This window comes from Heteronotia binoei, chromosome 21 (genome assembly GCF_032191835.1).
Source record: "Heteronotia binoei isolate CCM8104 ecotype False Entrance Well chromosome 21, APGP_CSIRO_Hbin_v1, whole genome shotgun sequence".
Taxonomy (NCBI): domain Eukaryota; kingdom Metazoa; phylum Chordata; class Lepidosauria; order Squamata; family Gekkonidae; genus Heteronotia; species Heteronotia binoei.
In genome coordinates, this window is record NC_083243.1 from 175,522,094 (window position 1) to 175,538,777 (window position 16,684).

Here is a 16,684-nt window from a genome sequence, read left to right on the forward strand (position 1 = left end):
ACTTTACACAGGAAAACGAGGTCTAAGACTAACCTTATTCTTCACCTCGGGTACTATAAGCACAACACTGGGCCATGGCCTTTGTTCATCCTTGCCCTGAGTCCCACAACCTCCCGTGAAGGCCCTGTCTCTACAAGCAGAAAGGCATGTTTCCTGGTGACCCTTGTTGCCACACCAAGTGGGATTTTGCCCTTTTATTCCTTCCCACTCCAGGAAAGTGCCTTGACAATAAACAGCAACGGAAATGCAGAAACCAGTAACAGTGGTCCTTTATTCAAGGGGCTGGTTGTCTTAACAGAGTGTTTCTCCCTATCTTTCTCACCAGAGAGCACTTTGGGTAGAGACATAGAAAAAAAGAGTGAAGCACAACACCACACTTGCAGAGAAATTGTCATATGCAGGGCAGCAGCAGCTCCATTTGGCCCTCCCACGCTTCTATGGTGCCCTGCCCTACTCGCCTAGCATTGGTTGCAAATTCTATTGTTTTTCTGTCCTACATATCACGGCTGTATTCCAATTGCTGACCACTGATCTGTCTAATGTTATATATTTCAACAGGATGCAAGAGCAGGCTTGCTACACCCGGCTTCTCCTTTGGCTCTGGCATTTTGAAAGTCCACTGCAGTTCAGCAGTTCACTGAGGCTGCCTTAACCTACCACATCAGGCTTTTCAATGAGCTGCTATAGCAGATAACTCCACCCATTTCCCTTGAAGCCATGAACCTCTTTGGGGGGGGGAAGAGGGGAAAGGGTCCATAGGTAGAGAACAAGTGGAGAGACTCATGGCAGTGCCCATCCGCCTCAGTCGTCCTCCTCCCGCAGCTGTTGATGCCTGCTCTGATACCACAACATGGTGGGCAAATTTTGACAGCCTTGATAGCGACGCTGACGCTCCTCCTCACCCAGAGGCGGTACAGAATGGCAAGGTGCTCCCGCTAATGTGACGTTGAGCAGCTGGGCTGAGGTGCCAGAGGCCAAGACTGCCGACCAAGGGCCCACCTGAAGTAAAAGAGAGAAAGTTTCACCAGGCAAAAGATCACTATTGGGATTTTCACAAACATTAAAATAGAAGTTAGAGAGAGAACATTATCTCAGTAATCTTAAATTAGGTAAGACTGAAGGGGCGTTAAAGCTACCGCACGTTCTTAAATTTTGAATTGGGTCCAGCAATGCGTGAGAAGAAAGGAAAATGTACTTGGTGCAGTTCCACTTGTGCAAGCAGTAGTACAACAGCTACAGGAACATATAGTGCTTTAATATAATTGTTAATGAAAGAACAATGTTATGGAGCAAAGGGCTGTACAACAGTCTTCACATTATTTCGTTTAATTTGGTTTTAAAACTTTTCAGTACCTTGCGCTATGCCTTGTTCATTCGGAAGACAGTGGGGATACAATCATTTTAACTTAATACAAGTAGACATTGAGGAATAATTTTAGCAGTCTGCCTGAACAGTGTCTATTATGCATGTAGATCAAACACTACGAGTGAGCACATGGGATCAAACACTATAAGTGAATTGCCCTTATTATTGCCCTTATTTGATGACCTTAAATTTGAATATCACTTAAGTGACTTCAAATTATACAATTTTTTTCTCTAGTGGCAGAAGTCTAGTTTTGGACAAGAAAATTATCTAGAAGGATATACTAGCAATGGAACGCAACTTCCCTAGTGAAGGAGCCACAATTCCCATTTTTAAAAAATATACTTTGCTAAAGCAACTTTTCCACATGTGTTTACATTCTTGTTTTCTTTGTCATTCCATGTCAAATAGCTGAATAATAGATCTGAGTACACTACCAATGTCAGCTCTGTGGCCATTCATCAAGTCCAATGCCTACTATGGATGGCCAGCTTCAGTATGCCACATTATTCTATATTGCTGCTCAACTGAGGGAGAGTTCTCCATGCGTTTTTCTGTTGGCCAAAACGAACCTGGCTGCAAGGTGGAGCAACTGGAGGATGGTTGGATTTACGGGGAATTGAAACGTGCACTGAACTTGCTGCATAATTGGCCAAACATTTCTTTCCTTGAGTCACTGATACATTCCAAGTGCCTCTTTTCCCTGCTCCCCTCTCTCCAATTTGTTTCATCCTGTTTTGTCTCCCAGAACTGGGAGAAACCAGCATCCCTTTAAAGCCCTATATGGCTTGGGACCTGTCTACCTGAAGGACCGTCTCTCCCCGCATGTTCCCCAGAGAGTACTGAGGTCGGGATCACAAAACTTCCTTACTGTCCCTGGGCCGAAAGAAGCCCGCTTGAAAGCCACAAGAGAAAGGGCCTTCTCTGTTGTGGCCCCTACATGGTGGAATCAGCTACCGGAAGAGGTGAGGGCCCTGCAGGACCTTGTTCAGTTCCGCAGGGCCTGTAAAACAACCCTCTTCCGGTTAGCCTACACCTAGCTTGAGAATTTTAATGCAACCTGCCAGATCTCTGTATATATTGGAATATTTATTAATTTTTATGGTTTTATCTGTTTTAAAGTTATTCCCTTACATGTTTAAATATTGTTTAATTTATGTTGGATCTAATGCTGGAAGCCGCCCTGAGCCACTTGTGGGAAGGGCGGGATATAAATTCTAAATAAAATAAATAAATAAATGGTGATGCCTCATTCACTAAAATCTGCCTCTTTGCACTCACCTGTTGCTAGTACTCACCTGCCTACCAAGGTAATGCTAGTACTTTAAAAGAGGTTTCACTATTTGGCTTTTTGCTTGCAGCTAGTATGGGGATAACTTGCTCTATAACCTCCTTGTCTACAAAGCTGTGGCTCTCGTAACCTCTGTTCTGCAGCTCTGCACATTGTGGTACTTACTGGCAAGATATGCTGGAGAAGACACTGGTCAGGCTGCAGCCCTGCCCAGAACTCAGCAAAAGCTGATCCACCACTGGTGGCAATGCCACGCACAAGCACCACATTGGGATGATGCCGTGATGCCCGCAGCTTCTTTGCCAATGGTTCTGGATAGCTCTGGTCAAGAAAGAGGAGGACCCTGCGTGCACTGCAGCTTTCCAAATCAGCTAGGAGCTCAGAGATGGGATACCGCTCCTTAGGATCAGCCTGTGGGGAGAGGAGGACAGCTCATTAGCATCTGCCCCTTTGTGACAGCTCCCCCCCTTCACTACTGTACAGTTCAGAGATCAAGAGAATTCCACTGCCCAAGAGTTAAAAGGAATGGATTAAGCAGGAAATGGCAAGCCAGGGCCAGAAGCCACTGCAACACGGGGGGGTTGTTTTCTCCCTGCAGGCACACATGAAAGAAGTGGACGGGCCTTTGAAGGGAGCAGATGAGAGGGCTGAAGTCCCCACCTGCAGTTCTGTCAGCATCTCTGCTTCCACCAGTTGAGCTGGCCAGGACATGCTAGGACAGGTGGTGAGATCCCCTCCACATCCCTTCCTGTGCACGAGTGGCTCAGTTCAGTTTCTACTACCAGCCAATCAAAGCCTGAACACTTTCAGATGGCCAAATACAGGGGTCTTTTGGATTCAGCAAGGGCTCCTCACAGACTTAAATAGAGAGAGGTGAGTTGAACTTGGCTTGGTGATTAACAGCCAATAAGAATGGATTTCTGTCTACTAATGTGAACTGAGATGTTTTATCATGAGAACAGAGGTTCAGAGGCTGGTGCCAGTGGAGTTAGGCCTTTATGCCCTTGGGAGAGCCAATTCTGGAAGGTTAATTTGATCTCCCTGGATAACTTCCCTGTTTCCAGTCCCAATCTGCCCCTCAGACCTGACTCACAATGCCATTATGGTTGGCATCCCACAGCAGTATGGTGCCATCGCTGGCTGCTGGGCTGTTGAGGTAGAGCACCAGTGAGTCGGCACAGTGCAGGCTCCGGCAGACCAAGGCTAGGTGCGAGCGAATTGCCAGCTTCTCTGTGGCTGGGTGCACATCACCCATCTCCATGGCTGCTGCCCAGGAAAGAAGAGGGAAGAGGCTGCTGACTTCAAATCCCATCGGTCTGTCTCTACACTTCTCTAGCAATCCCATCCTCTACGCTATACCATCCTCCCAAGAACACACCGAGACACTCCACTCTATTATCTTGTAAACCTCTTATCATGTCACCCCGCAGTCGACGTTTTTCTTTAGCTTGGAGAAACGTCGACTGCGGGGTGACATGATAGAGGTTTACAAGATAATGCATGGGATGGAGAAGAGTAGAGAAAGAGGTACTTTTCTCCCTTTCTCACAATACAAGAACTCGTGGGCATTCGATGAAATTGCTCAGCAGACAGGTTAAAACGGATAAAAGGAAGTACTTCTTCACCCAAAGGGTGATTAACATGTGGAATTCACTGCCACAGGAGCTGGTGGCGGCCACAAGCATGGCCACCTTCAAGAGGGGTTTAGATAAAAATATGGAGCAGAGGTCCATCAGTGGCTATTAGCCAGTGTGTGTGTGTGTATATATAAAAAATTTTTGCCACTGTGTGACACAGAGTGTTGGACTGGATGGGCCATTGGCCTGATCCAACATGGCTTCTCTTATGTTCTTATGGGAAGGGACTAATTTGGGACAAGGTGGGAATTTTGCTAGGCTCTTAGTGGTCTACCCTGTAACAGCCCCATAGGGCTTTTCTTTTTCTGTCCATTACCTATAGGCTGATTATAATTAGGGATAAAATCAAAGGCATGCAACATTAAAGGCTGCATGAGAGCTGGCATGGTGTAATGGTGAGAGTGTCGGACTAGGATCCAGGAGAACTGAGTTCATAACACCAAACTGCCACGGACGCTCCCTTGGTGACCTTGGGCCAGTCGTGTACACTCAGCCTAACCTACTGCTCAGGGTTCTTATGAGGATAAAAAGGAATGGGTCCCCACTGGGGAGAAAAGTAGGCATAAATAAAGTAAACAAATAAATGCTTATGCTTTCGCAGATGGGGGCAACGTGGTAGGATGTGACTCTGGAATGGAAGACTGTTTTCAGAAGGTTGGCAAGAACAGAGCGAATAGTTGTTGAGACCCAAATGATCACAGGCTCTGAAGAGTTGCCCTTGGAAAAGACACCCTTTTAAGAAACCAGGAGGCTTCAAACCCTGGTAGCAGGACTGCTCTCTTCCATGGATACCTGATGTCTGCCCCTCACTTGCAAAGAAGGCCTTGATGTGCTCTTGGCGGAAGCCGTTCCTTCGAAGCATCTGGTAGAAGAGCAACAGGTTGTGAGCATGATGTGGGTAGGTGACCTGCTCCTGCCAACCACCTAGGAGGGAAACACTGTCAAGCGCTCAGAAAATGGGAGGGGAGGAGACAGCAGTTTCTGCCAAAGCTCAACAAGGAAGGTATAGCCAAGCACCACTAACCCTGTGTGCTAGGAGAAAGAGCCACCCCTTTTAAACTCCTGCCTCGTGAAACAAAGCAGCTGACATTTGGACTGAGATCAGATTCTCCCTAATCCAAAACATTTGGTGAGGTCCCTGCAGAAAAGGCTTGGATCCCTTTCCCCACCTAGGAGTGTGTCCCTCCTAGCAGCCCCAAGTGCTATTCTGAAAGTCACACCTGTTATCAGCACGGCATGATCGCATGTCTGATACAAGCGGCACGACTTATACATTGGAAGCTGCTGCCGATGGCACCGCCGGGTATTCTTGTTGAGCTCGCAATAGGCGACTGTGGAACTGGAGCTGATGAGGGGCAGAGGCTGAGGGCATGGGCTGAATCCACGGAGGTCTGTGCAAGGAAAGATGTGAAAGAAGGCATCAGGGACATTGGGGGTCAAGGAATAGCTTTGTGAGTGGGAGTACAGCAAGTCAATAACAAGACTGTGAGATAGGGTTGCCAAGTCCAATTTAAGAAATATCTGGGGACTTTGGGGGTGGGGCCAGGAGACATTAGGGGTGGAGCCAAGATCAAGGCTGTGACAAGCATAATTGAACTCGAAAGGGAGTTCTGGCCATCACATTTAAAGGGACGGCACACCTTTTCAATGCCTTCCTTCCACAGGAAATAATGAAGGATACGGGCACCTTCTTTTGGGGCTCATAGAATTTGCCCCCCTGGTCCAATTTTTCTGAAACTTGGGGGGTATTTTGGGGAGAGGCACTAGATTCTATACTGAAAATTTGGTGCCTCTACCTCAAAAAACAGCCCCCCCCAGAGCCCCAGATACCCGCGGATCAATTCTCTATTATTTTCTATGGGAATAAATCTCCCTAGGGAATAAAAGAGTTCCCAGCAGACATTTCCCTCCTCTCCCCCCGCTTTCTGATGACCCTGAAGCGGGGGGAGGGCCTCCAAACCAGGGTATCCCCTGCCCCCACCTGGGGATTGGCAGCCCTACTGTGAGAACAGCACCATCTCCCCAACACCTATGCCCAGCTTATCCTGTGATCCTCCCTGAATGTAATGTTTCTGTCGCCTGCACTGATAGCCTTCTACCATGATATTCGCAGAACCTGAAAGCAAATATCTAGTTGGCTGCTGCCACTTCCTTCCTTGCAGCCACATTTTGGTGGCACCTCAGAAAAGAGCTGCTGTGGCTTATGTTAGCAGAAACGACCGTTTAAGGTGACGTCCGAAAGCAGCATGAATGCACCCACCCATGCAGTGTAGCTTTTGTGGATGTTTAGGGTCCTGTGCCACAACCACCAAAGGCAGGAAATGGATCTCACAGAGCCCAACAGGTGGATCCTCACGACGAACACGATCTGCTGACCGCTGGCTCCGTCCTTTGCTCCGTCCTGGCCTGCGCTTCAGCTGGTTCTCACAGCGACTCCTCTGGGCAGGCGTCAAGCACTCATAACTCCCTGCAGGAATAAAAACAAACCTCTGGAATAAAACAGAGAACCTCCACAGGTAGTTTGCCACAAAAGAGCACACACAGCCAGGACAGGTGAAATATGCCAGAGCTATACCAATTCCCAGTGCTACTTTTTCAACAGCAAAAAGAACATTTCACTTGCAATGTCACCGTTCCCTTTACCAAACATTATATGACCACATACGAGAACAAGGTTTCATCCTGCCCCCATTGTCCTTTGGCCCTCTTTAGGCAAAAAAAAATGTAACGCAAATAAATTCAGACATTCAAAATGTTTTAACTGAAATAGAACAAAATCAGCAATAAGAATCCTCAGCACGGAGATAGTACTGCAGCATACTATTATTACATTATCAGCTGTGCAAAACGACAGACCCAAACACTTCCTACTCTTGCCCTCCGAGTAAAAGGAAAGATAAACAGGTTATACAATCACATTTTCTGAAACTATATACAATTGTTCATCATAAAGGACAAAGAACTGTGTCAAGGAATGAGCCAGGATAGCTGAAAGTGTCCTATGCAGTGACCCATTACCAAATCAGGGCTGGACACGGACAGAAATCACTTGTCTTTATCCTTTTTTGATTGCTTGGCAGCTAACTCCAAGTCTAGATCCTTTAAACTCTCCCTTGCATGTTGGCAGTATCTTTGTACTTTGGTGACAGCCAGTGTGGTGTACTAGTTACAGTACTGGACTTCGATTTGGGAGACACCCATCTGAATTCCCACTTTGCCAGGGAAGCTTTTTGGGTGACCCTGGAGTACCTGTGGTGACCTTTTGGGTACCTGTGGAGGTTCTCAACCTAACCTAGCTCACAGGGTTACTGTGAGGATACAGTGAAAGACAGGAGAATGATATAAGTCCCATTGGAACCCCACTGGGGAGAGAAGTGTGATATAAATGGAAGTAAATAAAAGAAACAAATAACATGTCTTTCAATAGGCCAAAAAATATAATTAAACGGAACATTAAATTACTGGTAACTAACTAGTGGTTTGTTTGTCATAACTAGCATTGATTCAATAAATCAGTTAGGCTAATTAAGATTACGAAGCTACCAGTTAACTGTGCAGCAGATTTTTTAAAATTAATGTTTAAACTATCATATTTTAATATAAAAATTCAACATACATTTTGGGTGGCAGGTGCCATCTGATAGGAGGCTTTCTGTCTTCTCTCACAACTGAATGGACCCTTGGACTAAGATAGTGTAACATATATATATGAACTACATTTCTTCAGAAATATTTTTATTTACGTATATACACATTGCAATCCTATGCAGTTACTCCAATCTAAGTGCATTGGCTTAAGATGGAGTAACTCTATATAAGATTGCACTATTCATATAAGTAGTCAATGATTAAAGCTGAAATTATTACGGTATTTCACTATACTTTCATTAACTCAGTGACAACCCAGCAACAGAGAAGGCAACTGGGCAAAAAGTAACCAGTGGTTCACTCAAAAGACAAGTGCTAAGGGTTAAGCAATCTAGAAGTCATGCTTTGCAGCCAGAAAACATTATCCCCCAAACACGGAGTGTACGGTGTTGGTACGCTTACCTGGCACAGAAGGAAATGCATCCTACCCATACTCACCAAACTAGGATTAATAACTCTCATTTCAAACAGGTTCTGGGGCTGGAACCAGGCTTCATATAAACCCTCAAATTACAATGCCGGCCTGTCAGTGATTGTCATGCTGAGCACTAAAGATCTCAGCGAGAAACTCTGCCTTGTGGTAGCTTCCATTACTGTTTCCATGTCAATCTCTCCTTGCAGCACTATATCTTCCCCCAGTTCCTTCCCAGTGGTGGCCTCCTATTCTGCCTTCCTCATCCTCTCGAGCATTCAGTTATCATAATGTTAGAATACAGAGCCCAACTAAGCACAGCGGAGTGTTCCCATCAGGGTCAGGACCAGTAGGAGCCTTGACCTGTCTCCTGCAAAGCAGCTCTACTTTCACCTCCATCTTCATAGTCTGAGCAACCTCTGCAAAAACTAGGAGAGGGTTGTCACAAGCATGAGGCTATTAATTAGGGATAGTGCCCTCTCTCCCTACAGAGCTTCTTGATGGAAGGAGATACTGTGGGAGCCTGAACAGCCTCTGCTATATTTGCCATTGCTGGGGAAAGGGTTTGTTTGAAGGGCAGAGGGGAGGAATACTAGAGAAAGTTAGGTTAGCTTCTTTGACTGTTCTTGGGGAAGCATATTTCATGGACACATAGGATCAGAATGAATCTCGGAGGCAACCAGTCAATCCAGCCTTTCCAAGACAAAGTCAGCATATCAACCCCATCCTGCAGATCCAATGATCCAGACCAGAAGGTGGCACAAATCAGAGAACAAGGAAGTGCTCCTCCAAGGCACCCGTGAAGCAGATTGCTTCAGATCTCAAAAATAACATGTGACAAATGAAGAAGAAGAAGAAGATATTGGATTTATATCCCGCCCTCCACTCCAAAGAGTCTCAGAGCGGCTCACAATCTCCTTTACCTTCCTCCCCCACAACAGACACCCTGTGAGGTGGGTGGGGCTAAGAGAGCTCTTACAGGAGCTGCCCTTTCAAGGACAACCTCTGCCAGAGCTATGGCTGACCCAAGGCCATTCCAGCAGGTGCAAGTGGAGGAGTGGGGAATCAAACCCGGTTCTCCCAGATAAGAGTCCGCACACTTAACCACTACACCAAACTGGCAGCCCTAAGCAATGAAACACTTCCTAGCCAGTCTTGTCTTGGGCAAAAATCCCTTTGCAAACCTCAAATATGGTCATAAGTGAACTGTAGTTGCAAGCAGATTCAGGTGGGTAGCCATGATGGTCTGAAGCAGCAGAACAAAGTGTGAGCCCAGTGGCACCTTTAAGACCAACAAAGTTTAATTCAAGGTATGTACTTTCATGTGCAAGCACACTTCTTCAGATACAGTGAAACAGAATTCCCCCAACCATTACATATAGTCAGAGTCAAGATGCGTATGCACTAGGTGATTATAGCTGAGCTTGGATTAAGGTGGCTGTGATGACGGTAAATTAGCAAACAAATACAAGAGTTAGTTATTTTAGTGCAAAGGAACTTCAGAAACAGATTTGAATGGGGGACTGGTATTACAGCACTCAGAACAACAGAACCCCCAGGGCTTAACAGAGATACTGGCTTCATATCTCAATACACATGCTAAATCACTCAGTTCTCACTTATACCCAGAAATCAAATGTTGTTAGTCTTCAAGGTGCCACATGACTAAAACTCAGTTCTCACATCTGTTGTTAACTCCTTTATTATCTGTATGCCAATTTGCTGCCATTTACGTGATTTACCTGATGTGTTATTCCAATCTTAGCTGTATTTATTACTCAGCTATCATTCACAGATCCTACCAGCTACCTTAATCTAATCTCAACTATAATCACCCAATACTTATACATCTTGACTCTAACTGGCCCTTCTTGACAAGCACACCCCCCCATACGTAATGGTCGAGGAAATTCTGTTTCACGGTATCAGAGGAAGTGTATTTGCGCACAAAAGCTCATACCTTGAATAAAACTTTGTTAGTCTTAAAAGCTGCCACGGGGCTGAAACTCTGTACTCAAAAGATACTGGGCTCTTGGGTCCACTCCAACCAACTCCCATCAGAAACAAATAGCTTTCAGCCCAAAGCATTTCATACCCAGAAAAGGTTGCAAACACTTTGAAGAGGGGATCTGGTCAAGAATATCAGGAGAGAAACCAGGGTTAAAGCTGACTGGTGAACAAACCGCCAGTCATTTTGTGCAGAAAGGATGCTTTGCCAGCAGAAGACCAAAGGGTATAGTAATAGGAACATTAGATGTGGGAAAGAGAATGCCTCAAGGCTTAATCTTTAAATATTAGAAGTGCTGCTGGGCCTTAGACAGGAATTGACCTCATAATTTACCATTTTAAAACAATTATTTTGAGCCCCAAGGCCATGCCTTCAGATAATGAGTACCTGCAATGAAGTGGCCAATTCCTTTAATTGGGGGGGGGGGGGGAGTCCAGTCCCTTTCAACTGAGGCTTCATGGGGAGCTGCTTGCCAAGGGGTGTTATTTACCCCCATGCCACGAAAAGCTTATATTGGCCATTCCCGCACATTAAGCCTCTCTTAAAGGGCCGTTTTCTCCAGGGCTACTGGCAACTCTACTCAGAGGTGAAGGACACGGGACAACTACTCTGCATATGCCCCAATCCGCTGGGCTTGAGTGACAGCAGAGAGCTCCGAAGGGCATGAAGAGGGACCAGACTGCAGCGGGAACATGCCAAGTGAATTTGTTCGGCGGCGGAGAAAGAGGGGGCGCTTGGTCTGGAGTAAGCGCGCGCGTGTAAATGCTCCCGGGCCAGTACTTTGCACTCACCCAGGTAGAAGCGGTCACGGCTCCGGCATCGGCGTGGGCTCACGTTGAAGTCAATATAGAAGAGGAGGAGCGGATGGCCGAAGCTGGCGCCGGGGCTGGGGTCCAGCACTAGGACTGCATCGTGCGCCGGAAGAGCGGCGCCGGCAGGGCGCTGGGAAGCCGCGCTCTGGTTGAGGCTGGGCACCACCAGCGCTCCGCCGGGCCTGTCTCCCCAGCCGTCGGGCAAGAGGGCTCGCACCTTGTGGCCCGGCTGCGTGGGCTCCGAGACGTAGACGGCGGGCCCCGGCCCTTGCGAGAGCCGCGCCAGCCGCTGGCACTGCGGCAGCGGCAAGAGCCCGCCGCGCTCCGGACACGGCGCCACCGCCACGTGCCGCAACGCCGCAGCTGCCCAGCGGGCCACGCGGGCTTCGGAGAAGCGGCTCCCCGACGGGGCGGCCGCGCAGGACCAAGCCAGGGAGGCAGCCGCCAGCGCCAACAGCAGTGGGGCCATGGGGCTGCTGGAGCCTGCGCCCCGCCGCAGCTTCGAGCTTTCTGCCTGGCCAGCGGGACTTTAGTCCCCGCCCTGTCCCGAGAAGAGGAGGCTGCGTGTGCAAGGCGGCGACCGGGAAGGGGGGTGGGTGGGGGGGAGGCTCGCCAGGCTTTGGCGTCCTTCCCAGCCCCACGTGCCCGTTTTAACGCTCCCGGGGTGCCCCTTCTGAGCGAACACACTCTCTCCTCCCCCACCCGGGCGGCCTATTCTTGCACTGGTCGAGGCTCGTCTGTTCTCCACGTGGAGAAGACTCTGGGGCAGCCCTTTGCCAAGCGCGGTTGGGGGCCCCGGGGCCACATTCAAAAGGCGCCAGAGATTGGCGGAAGAAGGAAAGGCAGCGGGGCGCTTCTTTGGACACGTGCTCTAAGCGGCCTTGCGAAACGGGCGATAAACGAACAGCAGCCGCGGCCCTTTTAAAAGCTTTCCATCTCTTTTGCTCGTTTTTAGACTTCTCTTTGGTTTTCGCATGGTACAGAGCCACTCGTTCCAGTGCAATGCAAAACCCAAAGAAATTTCCAAGTCACTGACCGAGCCAGGGGGAGATGAAGTGCCGCGGAAGTCGGAAGGTTAAGGGAGGACTTCCCACCTCCCCTTTTTGCCGGGACGTCGCTTGCACACGCTGCAAGTTTGCGCGTTAGACACTAGGCCGTGGCTGGGATCTTGGGCCAATGGGCGGCCTACCTACCTACCCGACCCATGACCTCAAGGATTCTCTTTACGTAGTAATTTCCCCCATACCAAATGTTCATCCAAACTACCAATTGTCTCCATGAAATTGCTCCGAAACGAAAAACCTTTCTGCCTCACAGGAACGGCGGGAAGAGCAGGGGGGGGGGGGGGAGGTTTGTGTCACCTTCTAGGCTGGTGTGCATCGACGGTCACGAATTGGAGGCCTGAGAGTGAGCTTGAACCGTGGTAACGCATATTGGAGGGTACAGAGAGAGTTAGCAGTAGCACCTCGACAGCAATCCAGACTTGACTGTCAACCGCACCCTTCGCCCGCCTGCTCTTGTTGCAACCTGTGCCAACACGTGGGAAGGGGGGTTGCTAGGGTTGCCAATCCCCAGGTGGGGGCAGGGGATCCCCCGGTTTAGAGCGCCCCCCCCCCCCCCCGCTTCAGGGTTGTCAGAAAGCAGGGGAGAGGGGAGGGAAATGTCTGCTGGAAACACTATTATTCCTTATAGAGATTTATTCCCATAGGAAATCATGGTGAATTGGTATCTGGGGCTCAGGGGGGACTGTTTTTTAGGCTAGAGGCACCAAATTTTCAGTATAGTATCTAGTGCCTCTCCCCAAAATACCCCCCAAGTTTCAAAAAGATTGGACCAGGGGGTCCAATTCTATGAGCCCCAAAAGGTGCTCCTATCCTTCATTATTTCCTATGGAAGGAAGGCATTGAAAAGGTGTGCCGTCCCTTTAAATGTGATGGCCAGAACTCCCTTTGGAGTTCAATTATGCTTGTCACACCCTTGCTCCTAGCTCCGCCCCAGTGTCTCCTGGCTCCGCCCCAGTGTCTCCTGGCTCCACCCCCAAAGTCCCCAGATATTTCTTGAATTGGACTTGGCAACCCTAGGGGGTGCGAGGTGTCAAAGGCGACTGGCACTCTGACCCTACCTTGTGCGCTTGTCAGTACATAGCTATGCCATCACTTGCTAGCAGGGCGTCGCTCAAATTTCTAAAATGAGACTTGCAGCCTTATGAACCTGTCTAGGGGTGCATTCACACTACACTAAATAATGTGTTTTGCAACTGGATTTTTACTATTCTCACACAGTAAAAATCCAGTTGCAAAATGCATTATTTAGTGTAGTGTGAACGCACCCTAGGAGCCGCATCTTCGAGCCGATCGCCTTCTAATCCCACCCAGACTATGGCGGCAGCTCCATCCTTGCTCCCGGTTTCATCCCACAGTACAACTTCCTTCAGAAGAGCCGTAAATTCCTGACCCACTCGCTGGTTCTACACATTAAAGAACTTTGTGCAATCGTATGGGTTTACGTGCACGGCAAAAGGCTCCGATCCAGTTGCTTAAAAAGACAGCCATCTTTTAAAAACAACAGGATCGAGGCCTTTGCCGTGTAGACACGCACCTATATGTTATGAATGTCGTGTGTAGAACCCGCGAGTCGGCTAAAGCTGCAATAGCGGTGGTAGTTGGAACTGCTTAACAGAGTACAACCCGCACTCCGCACATGCTCAGATGCATTACCGTAATATGCATGGGCAGAAGACCACGCGCGCCCCCACGCACCTGGCCCATCAACTAAAGAGAATGAACCGCGGCGACATGAGGGATTAAAAGGGGGTGAGTGGGGATCCTTAGCTAGACAGCGGTGGAGAGCGTCTCAGTCGGCTCTCGCCTTCAAAGGGCCACTGGAACGCGGGATTGAATTTCAATCAGAATATCTGATTGGGGAAAAAAGACTAAAGAGCCGCCGCCCCCCTCATCGCAACTCTGGGCTAATTGGTTTATTGCAAGGTGCCATGAACTTTCCGCCGACAAACACAAGAAACCAGTTCGCATCTAAAGTTCCCTGCCGCTCTTTTGCCTTTTCACAGCTAGAGATTACCGCGGCCATCTTCCGAATAATTGAATGTTTGCCTCGCTATTTAAATAGTGATTAGGGGAGGTTCTCGAGAGCCCTATTCGGACTCGTTTAGCGTCCCATTCATCAGGACGCTGTTGGTATCCCCTTTGTCTTAAATTCTCACTTTGTTGTGCACTAGGCAACCTAAATCCATCACGCTTCGCCATATTTTCCATCCAGGTATCTGACAAAACACCTGTCAGCCTTCTAGACGCTTATAACAAGACACCACCCAGACCATTTTTTACAAATAGGGGGAGGGGGGGATCATTTCATCTCCATGAATGCTGTTCCTACAATTTCAGCAATGCACCTGACCATTTTTCACCTCCCTAAATTCCTCCAGTTATAGGACAGCATCAGTGGGTAGGAACAATGTACTCTAGGTGAAGGTACCGGTTCACCACCTCCCAGGTGAAGCAAGCGCAGCTTCATCAGGAAGTGGGGGGGGGGGGGCCCAAAAAGTTCATCAAGCCTGCAACATAGATGCAAACCCACCACCTCACATAGCTTTCAATCATCTTCAAAACCGAATCCAAATAATTTGTGCTAGAGCAAGAAAAGCTGGAAGGCAGATTCAGCTCTGCTTATGAAAAGGCTGCAGGCCTTCGAAGCAGAACAGCGTTTTGTCTGCCTTTTAGGTCACAGGGGTTCAGTGCAGCAAGTGTTGTGGAGGTGACAAGCGGATGATAGGCCTGATCAAAACATGACTGCTAGAAATCTTGCTGAAGCCTTGTAGTGGAATCATTTCACAGCCAGTACCTTTATTGTTCCAAGTCCCCTTTCTGCTAGTGGCCTACTGGGGTAAGCCCTTTTGTCCCTCATATACCACCCCCACTCCCCAGACCACTTCATGTTAGTCAATCCAAAGATATGGGTTTCCTCTCCACTACTCCTGTAGAGCACACAAAGCGTGGACAGCTATTTTGAGACTCAATACAATATGTACTCCATCTCCAAGATGTCAGCCTCTTGCACACCGCTTCCAGCCTGTTCTGGAGATACCAGGGATCGAGTCTGGGAATCTCAGCATGCAACCCTATGCCCTACCACTGAGCCACAGGCTCCATTGCTCCCACAAATTCATTTTTTTTTAAAAAAAACAATGTATACTACATTTATGCATGCACCTAAATTATCTGTAAGCATATTACCTAAAACTGAAATGCATGAAGTGGCTTGCAGGCTGTTAGTAAACAGGCACCAGGCATGTGTTAGCAGAGAAGAGCAGCAGTTAATGAAGTGCCCCCCCCTCCCCGGCTGGAAACATTCGCACTCAGACCTAAAGCCACCAAATATCTATAGCACGTTTGAAATGTACAAAGTACTTTACCTGTATCACCAAAATTCTTACAACAGCCCTGCATGATAGGCCAGTAGTATTATCTCCACCTTTTAGATGCAGAATAGCAGCTTGTCTAAGGCCTTTGTAGGTTTATTTGATTTGAGAACTTGGTTCACCTCCTCAGCCATTAGCCTTCAGATGCTCTTACCCCAAAGATGGGAGACTTAGCTGATTTACAGAATTTAACTAATTCCCTGCTTAAGAAAACAACAAAACTGAAGTCAGTAGGCTTGTGACTGTATTTGACCCCAAATCTTTCTTCTTTAATTCATTTATAGTATTATACCATGCCTTTTGCCCCTACAGCTGCTTACACTGATCTCATCTCCATTTTACCGTATTTCACAACACCCCTGGGAAGTGGATTAGGCTTATATTCAGAACAGTTTCAACTCAAGCTGGTTTACCACGAGTAATAACTCTCCCAGACAACTTCCATTTTGCCTCACCTCTGTGGATAACTGACTGCAAATCTGCATGAAGTATTTCAAAGTGGTCATGTTAGTTAAATCTCCAGAATATAATTCTAGACAGCAACCTTGAAGTATCATGCAAGAACCCCAAACATAGGATCTGGCTTTATAGATCACATTATTCAGACCATGATTCCTTGTACCTTAGCAGCAGCAGCAAAACCAGGTTTTTAAAAAAACGCATGCTTGGCTTTAGAGAGAGATGTCTCATCACTGTTAAAGGTAGAAAGAAAAGCACATACGAGGCTGCAAAACTTCACAGCTTCCCTTAATGCTTTACCCCACAGAAAAGGGGCTAGTTAGGGTATTATTTTCATAACCTACACATACAAGAATGTGTAGGATTTCCACAGAAGGAAATCTGCAAGTTGAAATGTAGTAAGGGAAGTAATAGGGGATTGCTCCTCATCAAGCAGCTTCTTCATGTGGCAGTTGCCTGTTTATATATCCCTCAGCAATAAACAAAGCATCCCCACTATTCCTTTACCTATACAAGTCTCTACCTATTCCCAGACATCTGTGGCCAGAGCATTGCAGGCATGGAATGCCTCTGTATGTTTTAAGCCAGATCTCTGCAACTCACCAGCCATATACTG

General features: G+C 47.7%; 1 protein-coding gene across 2 annotated transcripts; it reads right to left on the reverse strand.

Annotated features, from left to right (window-relative positions):
* Nucleotides 1-245: 245 nt before the first annotated feature.
* LOC132589913 (uncharacterized) lies at nucleotides 246-11,715 on the reverse strand. 2 transcript variants are annotated; one of them, XM_060262699.1, is made up of 7 exons: nucleotides 11,154-11,715; nucleotides 6,555-6,761; nucleotides 5,515-5,685; nucleotides 5,087-5,218; nucleotides 3,751-3,920; nucleotides 2,823-3,068; nucleotides 246-999 (listed from the first exon to the last, which is right to left on the reverse strand). In XM_060262699.1, the coding sequence occupies exons 1-7, from the start codon at nucleotides 11,641-11,643 to the stop codon at nucleotides 802-804; spliced, it is 1,614 nt and encodes a 537-aa protein (XP_060118682.1). In that variant the 5' UTR covers nucleotides 11,644-11,715; the 3' UTR covers nucleotides 246-801. The 2 variants fall into 2 exon arrangements, with proteins under 2 accessions (XP_060118682.1, XP_060118681.1); XM_060262698.1 differs by having other exon boundaries at nucleotides 3,751-3,923; nucleotides 11,154-11,714.
* Between the last annotated feature and the right edge of the window lie 4,969 nt (nucleotides 11,716-16,684).